This window comes from Phalaenopsis equestris, unplaced genomic scaffold (assembly GCF_001263595.1).
Source record: "Phalaenopsis equestris unplaced genomic scaffold, ASM126359v1 Scaffold000814, whole genome shotgun sequence".
Classification (NCBI taxonomy): domain Eukaryota; kingdom Viridiplantae; phylum Streptophyta; class Magnoliopsida; order Asparagales; family Orchidaceae; genus Phalaenopsis; species Phalaenopsis equestris.
In genome coordinates, this window is record NW_018165254.1 from 59792 (window position 1) to 71564 (window position 11773).

The 11773-nt window shown below is 35.3% G+C and overlaps 1 protein-coding gene across 1 annotated transcript in view; it reads right to left on the bottom strand.

The window, feature by feature from the left end:
- Nucleotides 1-7983: 7983 nt before the first annotated feature.
- Nucleotides 7984-11773, bottom strand: part of LOC110031432 (60S ribosomal protein L18a-like protein) — a 29833-nt gene continuing 26043 nt past the window's right edge. Inside the window, exon 4 of the mRNA XM_020734619.1 lies at nt 7984-8241. Coding sequence (XP_020590278.1) covers nt 8185-8241 — 57 coding nt within the window. The 3' untranslated portion in view covers nt 7984-8184. The remainder of the gene's footprint in view (nt 8242-11773) is intronic.

Genomic DNA, 11773 nt, shown 5'->3' on the forward strand with positions numbered 1-11773 from the left:
TAAGCTCCTAGAGTGACTCTTTTATTAATAATGAAAGGAACAGTCCATGTCTGATCAAATTTACCGACCGATTGACCTCATGTTGCTGGGTCAGCTTTCTTCAAAGCAAGATCATCAGAAGAGAATGTCTTCTCTCAGACATTATTATTGTAGTATCGAGCGATTTTTTTTACCTCCTCTAGTCAAAGTGTTGTGTTGATTTGGCTTTCTTCTAATAGCTCAAGGTCGAGCAACATTCCTTTATCGTTGACCTTATGTCAGTTAATGAGACTCTATTGTGAAAAAATGTGGCTATGATTACTCTCTGACTATAGAAGTTGTCCTTAACTACCAACATTGCTTCCATCCAATGAGAAAGCATATAAGTGTTTTCCCTATCGCTGATGATGGTGTGGTCTGGACGGCCCATAAGAAATACGGAAGTAATTCTGCCTACATTCCTTTAACTCCTTCGACCTTCTTCCATAATAGGTTTAAGATAATCCTGTTGGCAGCCTCCGCTTGTCATTCATCCAGGGATGATGTAGAGATGCAAAATTCAGGTTAATTCCCTGACTTTGACATAAATCTTTTACACTCAATCCTATTATTCGTGATAAGTACCAGGGGTAAACCATACAGACAGATGATGTCTGTCCAAATGAAGTTTCAGATAATGTCTATCATAATTCAGGTGAGACATTTTACTTCTATACACTTTGAAAAATAATCTACATTGACCAAAAGGAACTTGGATGGCCCTAGGGAGAAACAACCCAAGGATGCCAAGTCCCCAGATAGCGAAAGGCGAAAGACTAAAATCGGATGGAGCTTTTAGGTGAGTCAATGCTAAAATGGAGCATATTTTTTACACTACTCGCATCTCTTGGAGAACTCTTTTGCGTCCTTCATGAGGGTTGGTCAGAAGTAGTCTTGTCTCTAAACACAATGTGTCATGTTCTTTCCTCCAAAATGACTCCCACACTCGTCAGAATATATTTCCAGAAGGATTTCCTCTGCCTCATTTTCCATCACACATATTAGGAGCAATGAGGCGGTTGACCTTTGAAGAAGTTTATCTTCGATGATGAGGTAATGTGCAACCTTAAATTTGAATCTCCTCAAGTCTATTTCTTCTTCGAGATCATTTCAATTTTTAAGTATTGAATGTAGGGATCCATTCAAACTTCCACTTCCATTATCTCTAACTCCTCAATAGTCGGTCAGAAAAGTCATTGGGGCATCTTTTCTCCAAAGCAATTGTTTTTTGATAGAAGATCAGCTGCTTGGTTTTCCTCTCGTCTGATGTGCTTGTTATGAAGTTTTTGAACTTTACTATCGCCTTTATCTTGTTCAAACATTTGATCATCTCGTCCCTAGCTTCAAATTATCTTGATTTGCCACCAACTGGGAATCCAACTTAAAGAGAAAATGTTTGACGCTCATTGTAAGAGCTAAACGTAGAGCAGGTATTAGCTCTTCATATTTCGTGTGATTGTTTGTGACTTCAAAATCAAGAGCAGTCAGTGATAGAGATTTTCTCTGATAAAACTACTTAGTGTTTGTCTGATTCTTGCGCTCGCGCGGCTCGAGGCTCCATCAATATGTAAAGTCCAAATTTGGTCGCCAAATTCATTGCCTTTGGTTGATTCGCCTTGGTTGGATAAGTTTACAACAAAATCAGCCTCAATTTGAGCCTTAATCACCATTCGGGGAAAGTTGGTGATGTCATACTCACTAAGCTCCACTTCCCACTTTAAGAGCTGACCAGAATGCTTCGACCAAGTGAGCACAATTTGAGTGGATGGTCAGTGATAACCCTATTCGGTTGCATTTGGAAATATAGTTGGAGCCTGTGAGCATAGACAATTTAAAAACTGTTAACTTTTTTTAAAATAGAATACCTGACCTCTGTGCCTCTAAGGAATCGACTAGTGTAGTAGATTGAAAATTGTTTTCTCGGCTCCTCTCGAACTAAAACCGAACTGATGGCTTTCGAACTAACACCCAAATATAGAGAGAGTTATTCCTTCGGCTTCAAGCTTTGAAATAGCAAAGGTGAGGCTAGCGATTGCTTCAAACTTTGAAATACTTGCTTGTTGCGATTAAACATCAAATCATTAGCTTTTCTCGGCGTCTTAAAGTAAGTGACACATTTGTCGCCTGATTTTGAAATGAAATTGTTGAGTGTTGCTATTCAGGCAGTTAGCTTTTACACTTCCCTAGTACTTTGAAGATAATGCATATTCAAGAGCACCTTTAGCTTTTTGGGTTTGGCTTTTATTCCTTCGGGCATTAGAAGATTCCTAGCAATTTTTCAGTCAACGCTCTAATAGTACACTTCAACAGATTCAATTTCATATTATATTTTCTAAGTGCTTAGAATATTTTATTTAAATAATTTATATGTTGTTCCGTTGAAAAATTTTTAACTAAGATATCATTGACGTTGACTTCAATATTTTTTCCTTTTTGTTTAGCAAGAGTTACATCCATAAGTGCTAGTAGGTAGCCTCCAAATTTTTTAGCCCAAAAAATATTACAATATAGCAATATAAGCTTTCTCTTGTAATGAAAGCAGCCTTTTCCACATTGTCTGGGTGCACCTTGAATTGATGGTAGCCTGAGAAAGTGTCCAACAAGCTCGTCACTAAACGTCCAACTGCAAAATCCACTACCAAATCGATCCTCGGCAGGGTTAACTAACTTGAGACAACCGAAGTTCAGATTTGTTAAGTCTACACACATTCTCCAATTGTCAATCGACATCTACACCATGACCACAATGGATATTGATCCACCTTAAAATTATATATTTTTATGCATATTTTATGCTTAATTTTTTAGGATATTATGCTTTAATGAAAGAAATTTTTATGTTTTTAGCTGCAGGTGAAAGAAAAAGAGTTTAAGAGTAAAAATGAGAAAAAATACATCAAAAAGGAGCAAAATGGGCTAAACTAAAGAAAAAAATGCAAACCAACCGAACTGGTGCCTAGGCGCCAGATGCAGAACCTGACTGACACCTAGGCGCGACAGTTGGGCGCCTGGGCACCTAAGCGCCACGGTTATTTTCTAGAAAATTCATTGAACAAGGTTGAATTTTGAAGAGATGTCTGAAGCAAATCTTGTTCATTTTCGAAGCTCCATAAACATGGACTAATTCCAAGAGGCTAAGGAAGTCGGATCTATAGTCTCATAGTGTGTGAGTGTGTTTAATGTGTTAGAAGTTTTCTTTGTGAATCTTTGTTATTTCTGGAGTTTGTAAGTCTTGTTAAGTGTTGTTGGAGCCAGAGAAGAGAGAGAACATCAAAGGAGTGCTTGGGGGAACATTCAAGATAAGTATTTATATCTTTGTCTTTAAGTTTTGTACTTTGAATTTGAGTTTTATAAATATGTTTGTTTTTTTATCCCCATGCGTTTTGAGTATTTTTCTCTCTTTCCCCTTGCAATATGAAGTAATTAAGTAAGTGATTTTGATTTTGTTTAGAACTTTTTTTCCTAAAAATTTGTGATTATATTTTTACTAGATCTTCATTTACTTTACAAATTAGCTACTTGTATTGTTAAAATTTGTTAAGGAAACTTATAGATCCGAGAGGGCTAAGATTTCTTAACTTGTAAGTATCACATTCTACCTTGGAAAGAGCAGTGGCGATCATCCGAAGGGGGTGCAAATATATAGGGAGATAAGATTTGATGAGCGTAGAATTGATGTTTTTAGAGTGACATGCTAGATTCTTTTATCAATTTGGTCTAGAGATTGAAACTAAGAGTCATTGGTAGGTCTTATAGAGAGACCACAATGGGTAATCTAGGAGTGAGAGAGTAGAACCTACCCAAAACTACTATACATGCCGACACCAATTTTAGATTAGTCAATGTTCTTTGCGCAATTCAAAATAAGTAAAGAATATGTATGCTCCTATTCATCACAATGCCACATTTAAGTTTTTAAACAATTTTGAAATCCTGCATTGATTATAAATTATTGACAAGGAGAAAGTCCCTTTTTATATATTGTCTAGTCATTACATTTACTTTTACTTGCATTTTGAGAATTCAGTAAACTTAATTTTCATCTTTAGATATCTACTGGAGTCTGCACTCTGGGGGCCACAAACTCTTTGAGCTTTCCGGCCTGGATTAGTTCATTGACCAGGCTTCGAAGGTGCATGCACTCTCCCGTGTCGTGACCATTGTCCTTATGCAGAATTTGCTAGTGCCTTAGAGGAAAGATTTAGTTCTCATCGACGAACTCTTTTTGAAGTACTCCATGTCTTGGATAGCTTCCACCAACTTTGTCATCAAAACCCTTAGTTGAGTGAGTTTTGAGTTTCCTCGGTGACCAGTCGATCAGTAGTTCGATCGACTCCGTCTTTGTGAATTTTGGCCGGCTTCTCTGTCACCACGGATGACCGGCCTCTTTCTCGTTTTGGGCGAGGGCCGTCCTTCTCCCTTCACCAGTCATTCTCACGAGCCATTTCTTTCCGAGCGGTGATTGAAAATTTTGCTTTTTGAGATAGGTGGCTTGACATATCTCAAAGTATGATCGTTGGCCAATTCCATAAGTTCTGCCAAAGTATCGGGTTTACATAAACCTAGGAAGTATTATGATGCACTCAGCTATTGCGCCAAAGCGACCATTGTTATCACAAGCTTCAGGTTACGCACTTCCAGCATCTGCTTCTAGAATTGAGTGTGTATGCCCGAAGGCTCTCATCAGCCTCAGTTTGACGTGTCAAAAAGCTTCAAAATCTTTGTGGGGCTTTTGAGTGCTAGCGAACTGCATCGTGAATAGCTTCTTGAACTTGCCAAAGAAAGTAATAATTCCTATCTTGAGGCAATTGAATCACCTGAGGATCAAATCCCTCATTGTCGTATAGAATAGTCGACACTTCAACACGTCAGAAATTTTGAAATACCATATAACCAACTTAAATGATGTAAAGTGATTGTTCAAATCGTTCTAACCCTAGTAGGGCTCCAGGATGGAACCTTGAACTTCTTGTGGGGGCTCTGCAATAAATAATCTACCAGGAGAATTCATTCTCCAGTAAGCAGTAAACTTCCATTCACCCCACTTCTAGCATATTCCTTGGCATAGACCCAACACTATCTTGATACTAGGATTCTTCAACTCGTTTGACTCCCTAAGTCGTTTGATTCGCTTGAGGAATTGATTTTGGAAGAGCTTGTGCTTTCCCCTCAAGCACAACACCGATCAGTTACATCATTTACCCTGTTATTCTATCCTGGAGTTCCAGATATCTTTGTTGCATGAACTCTAGAGGGCCTCCATCTTAGAAGTATCACCCAAGTGAGTTCCTTCTTTGTGACATACTCTTCTTGTTGATGACATGACTCCATGCTCACTGTATCTTTTAAGATGTTCAAACCTAAAAATGTCTTATGGGTCATGCCCAAGGGATAGAGTTTTGGATGGATGAAAGGAGTAGAGGCAAACTAGAGGAAAAGAAGTAGAGTGCATAATAACAAAAATTTTATGAGAATCAATTTAGTAGTCCCCTCTTGAAGAAATGGCCTCCCTATTTATAAGTTATAGAAAGTGTTAAGTTACATATTTGTCCTTGTTTAAATAAGAATGTTACAAGTGATTAATGCACCATTACACATTTACATATTTTAACTCTCTGGTATTCTTTAACAATTGTAATCATCGTTGGCGACATCTCGTATTCATAATTATATGAAGTGGGGTATTAATGATCCGCCCATATTATCATTCGGTCGGTTGAAAGTCCTTCAGTGGGGTGAGGGTCCTTCGGTCTGTTGGAAAGTCTTCAGGCTGTATTCTTGAAGTAACTCTCCGTAGATACCATCTTGTCATTACGAAGAATTTAGAACACCGTAATCTGATAGGCAGCTTTCTCTTCAACAAGAGGTCTTTATAAAGGGTTGAAAATGCTTTCTAGAGAGCGGCCCTTGGTTCTCTGCGAGGGATCCCAGAATCGATTGAGTTGATAAAACACGCCTGTCCCTCAAATTAAGTACATAATATTTCTTCGTCAAGATATACTTTTCTTCAGTCGGCCCAAGACTCTGGCCAACTGAAACGATGATTGACACTATCTTTAGACTGTTTCAATGCAATCCATTAGTATCTTTTAAATGTGATGTGTTAAATTTCCTCGAAATTTGCATGATCATAATTTCGATTGTATCATAAAAAATTGCAAAAAATAATCTTAAAATTAAAATTAAATGAACAAATTTTAATTCTTTATTGTACACTACAATGCTCTGAGATATTCATTTTCATCTTTCAAAAAATTGAAATTTATTGAAAAAAAATTTTGAAAAAGTGAATTTTATTTTCCATTAAACTAATGTTTGATTTCAACTCCCATTATAGAATACTATTTACCTTTTGGAATTACTTTTAACCACTACACCTCCAACATCACTGCCCCGTTCCAAGTCTTCAAAGAAAAAATTGATACCCTAGTATCCCAAAACGAAGACAGAAAGGAGCGAGCCATCTTCCGCGTGAGTCCGGCCACGTAATCCTCCTCATCACTCTCCGTCTCCATCACCATATTGGGGTAAGAAAGGCTTGCGTTCTCTCGCACCAGACCGTTTCTCTTCTCACTCCCCGGCATTAAAGCAGCTGCGCGCCTCTCCTCTAGAAAGAAACCCTCACCGAGAAACTCCGCCGCCGGCCCCGGGTGTCCCCCCTCGACCCTCCCCGCCCCTTCTCCTCCGCCAGCTCGGGACTAGAAGAAGCGAGAAATATGGGAACGGAGAATGTCAAACGGCTGTGCTTCGCGAGGTAGGGGAAAGGTTTTCAAATCGGCCTTTTAAGGGAAGAAGAGGACGATTTATTAATTCTTAATTTTAAAAAATTATAAATTTATGATAATAACTAAATGCATTGTGAAAAAACAATTTTAAAAATTATAAAATTTATGATAATTACAAACAGACATTAGAGAGAAAACGTATGCCTAAGCTTTCGTTGTCAATTGGCCGTAGTGGTTGCAGCAGTCACTTATCCGTCAAGCCAACCCACTAAAATTGTTAGACATATCCATTAAAATTAATATTTTAAATACTTCATATAAATCTAATGACAACTTCATTCCTTTCCATGGCAGTCCATGTTCGATTATAAAATTATTATAAACTCCAAGTCTATATAAAAGACCTTAATAGCAAATCTCTCCTCTATCTCTGTGTTTGCAATCTGCTTCCTTTGCTCTCCCCAGCATTCTCTTCTTCCACATCACCACCTATGTTCCTAATAGTGTAGATGTGCCGGCGCCCTTCATAAAGTTAATTAGCAACTAAAGGGTATAAACGAGCTGAACTTGAGTGAGCTGGTAATTTGTTCAACGTACGGCTTATTTAAAGTTATGCTCGAACAAATGATAACAAATAAATAACAAGTTCAAAACAATTGAACTATTCTAATTTTTAACTAGCTAATTGATAAACCTAAATTATATAATTTTTATTTATTAACTTTATTTTGAGCTAATAACAAATCGAATACAATCGAACAATAATATGTAAATGTTCATTAATATATCAAGCCCAAAATTTCTGTTCAAGTTTCAGCTTATTTACTTACAAATGAATCAAATGCATGCTTCTTAAAAAACTAAACTTTTTTGACAGCCCCAACCAAACATTTAGGTTGCCCTTTAGTAAGAAAAAATATTAAATATGAAATCCGGATGCATCCGGACTCTTAAATGGTGGAATGCGACGTGTCAAGTGGGCCCCACCGCTTTTAACACGGGTCAATGTCAGTGTATTGCGGTGGGGCCACTTGACACATGACGCTCCATCATTGGACACCGGACGCAAATTATATCCATGTAATATTTTCTCTAATAAAAGCTGTAAAGAAAATAAAACAAAACAACCATGGCATGGCCCTCCTCTTTTGGTCCCCCGATCGACCCACCAGACATGTTACACAAACCGCAAGCGAAAACCAAAACCAAGAAAATCAAGCAATGGCTCCACAACATACTGTTTTACTTGCATCAATGCTAGATCAAATAAAACTTATAATTTCATTTAGCAAATAAATACAGTGAGAAAAATACAAAGCAAGAGATACACATATAAGCTGATGCCAAATACAAATACACTTAGAAAACCACGATAAATAGCAGTAAGAATGTACGAACCAACCTTCTACTAACAAATGCACGTTCTTTTGACTGAATGTCACTAAGAAAAATAATCAAAGAAAGTCTTAAAAGAGATAGGTACTGTTGCAAGAACCGCCTGCAAAGATTCCAAGTGAAACAAAGCAAATCAGCATTCAGGTGTTCTAAAGCCCAAAGTAAATCATACATTAAATACTATCCTGGTTCCAATACAAAGTTTAGGTGTTAGATATGTAAAAATATAAGAATTGTGGCAGGTATGTAAATGCCCAAATAATGAAACATCTAATATAATCCATATTTCTGTTAAGTGACCATATTTTCTAGGAGTATTGATACGCATGGCAGCACTAGCAATCTTAACTTGTTTCAAACTTACTCTACCAGAGATCAAATCAAATATCAAGGGGATAAATAGTTGTTGAAATGCAGCTGGGAATCTCTCTTTTTGCATTGTCCTTGTGGATTGCGGAATGAATTGTTATGAATACTGCTTTGTGAATATACAACTTGAGATTGGCATAAAACAATATGACATTAAAGAGGTATAAAACAGTATTGTTGAAGTTTGAACATCCGACCTTCCTTTGGAGGTTGGAAGAAATAAGGCTAACCCTATGCCTAGTGATGAACCGAAGTATTCAAAACTACGGAAAATGAATAATAAACAAGCAAAAAACAAATATAAATCTTCAAATTATTACATTTTGAATCAGCCTTACAAAATGAGTATCATAATCACTATTAACAAAGGATAGCTTGTGAAAAATTTTTAATTGTATTCTTTGTTTCTTAAAAATATTAAAAAGGAAAAAATGTGTTGTTTGATTTGCTCTTAGATTTTTTTTTTTAATAAGTTACTTTGTTTTTCAAATGCAAAAAAAAAAAATAAATAAATGCTTTGTTAATTCCAAAATATTTTTTTTTAAGTTCAAATCTTTTCTCGCATCCCTACATTATATAAAAAATTAAAAGAAAAAGGCAAATTTTGGAAGGGAAACATCGGGCCTAATTGAGATAATTATTTTATTATATCTTCTAAACGTGTTAAAGAGAACTAAATATTTTCCTTAGATGGTTTTTATTTGTATTTTTTTTATAAATAATTTAATTGAAATGCTGGAAAAGATTTGAGAAATTTTAATTTTTATTCCTCTTAATTCACAAGTTTGAAATAATATATCTCTAACAATTTTTTATTTGAGCAAATATGCAACAAGTTACATTTTGAACCAAATTACCCCCAACTTAAAATATGAGGGAGAATTTCACAAGCATTTAAACAAATCATAGTTAGTACTCTCTGAAAGCATCATCTTAAAGCATTACTGTGGACTCTTTCTCCCTTGTCCACAATCTTCACACCAGCAATTCTCGACCTCACATCACGCCACTCATTTTGACTAATGTGTTTACATATTTAATTATTTAGGTTACAATGCATTGTCGTCCCTTCAAATCCCAACAATAACGAAACTGCAGATTACCCACAACTAAAAAGAAAGATGGGTTCAAACACTAGGTTCACACAAGAATTTCTAGCCTGATATTAAGGTTCTAAACAAAATTTCGAACTAAGGCACAAAATGTGCCGTGGATTCGAACCTATTTAAAATTGCTGTTTCAACCTGAGACTTGATCTTAGCTTTGAACTGAAGTTCAGACCAAATGCAAGGGATTAGAAACAAGTAATGCCTCTTAATGTGTGGTTCAAACCTAATCATGAGGTGACTGGACCAGTTATCATTCATGAACTTGAATTTATTTCATTTATTTTGCTATCAATACAAATGGCAGCTTATTATTTGAGACAAAAAAAAAGAATGTCAAAACTTACAATTCCTTCCCAGAGCCATTAAGTAGCCAGAGTCATGCAAGGAGCCGACGCTTTAATGAAGGAAGAGATAAAAAAAATTGGAATTTCTGACTTAATTAAGAAGTTTAAACTCCAGCCTTCCCACCCCATAGTTCTTTGAAGTCTACATTCATTAGCAGCTTCTGAGGAAGGTTGATGATCAAAGGATAAAAGTTTACTACATTTTGTTCAACGTTGGAATTAAGAATCTAACTTCTGATATTATCAAAATTGCGCTAATAACTAGTTTAGTATTGGAAAATCTCTTACTGATTACTAGTTTATAGAGATGAGAACGAACATGAGGCTAACTGATAATTACATAAAAAATAATTACAACATCAAGATTGTATGTATTGAGAGTACCTTCATGGAGTGCACTAACAGAGAAAATGTTTGGAAGTTAGGTTAGAGTTTTGTTATTGATAGAGAGCTACTAAATCATGTGAAGAATAGAGTTGTTTTTGCATGTACCAATAAAAAAATTAAAATGAGAAAAAAAAATTAAAGGGATTAATAACATGTTATATGTTAAAGGGAATGTTCCAAGAAAAAATTGAAAAAAATCCTCATTCTAACACAGTTAGAGGGCATGCCATATCGTTACAGAATTGGGCTTTCGACGCTATTCCAAAGATGGGAAAGGCTTGTAGTAAATTTCATGAGGCTGAGTTGGAAAAATTAATAAAGTACTGACAAGTAAAGATTTCTTGCCAATATTATTCGGAAAAGATTATACTCATATAACTATAACTATTTATATTTTATTTTTTGTTATGTTTATGTTTAGTTTTTATCTTTGTTAAATTTTAAGTTCTTTTTTTTTAATAATTATTAAGCTAACCTAGAATATACCTGTCATGAATGATTTCTGCAAGTCCATGGTATACACTCCTCATGAGCTTCAAGTAGGCTTTTGAAGGAAAAAAGAAAAAAGGAAAAAGATCACCAAATAGACTAACTATGATTGCAGGAAAGTTTTGTTTCTTAAAGAAAGAAAGGGGAGAGGGGCAACGTAAGAAAAAACAAAGATGAACCACAAAAGAAGGAAAATCTTTCCTCTTTCAATCAAATACAAAGTTCTTTGCTATCTTTGAAGAATTTGAGAACAATCAATGCAAGAATGAATAATTAGGTGAACTTATTAAATTTAATTTGTTCATATAAAGGAAACAAATGCACAAACTGATACATCTTGTAATCATACAAAGTTTAATGAAGACTTGAGAGACTACTTTAGCATGCATTATAGTGGCATCAGAGGTATCAAAATAAGGTTTTAAAAAACAATACAAACAAAATACGAAGTGTGTTACTAAAGATTTTACAGATCCCTCTACCAAAAATCAAAAGATCTATATGCCATTGATCATCTTCTACCAATAAAGCTTGGATGATGAAGATTATAAAAACTCAAATGATAGAGAGAATGGAAATGGCAGTGGAGCCACATGGTCAAATTATAAAATAACCATTCCAACATTTTATATTTATATGCTAACGTTATAAGATTATAATGAAATAATATTGTTTAATAGAGGATTTATTTATCATAAAGTCATTGCATTTCTAGATAAGGGAACAGTAGTGGTTATATTCAAAATATTTAGAGTTGAGAACATTGTTTTAAATGAACTACTTGATTCATACTATAGAGCAGCACTGATTGAACTTATGTGATAAAGAAAAACCCAAGATCACATTAAGCAGCTGCCTATGGTGTTGGAATAAGCAGATTAGAATGAATGAAGATACAAGACATGTTGGAAGAAAGCAAAAATTATATATATATATA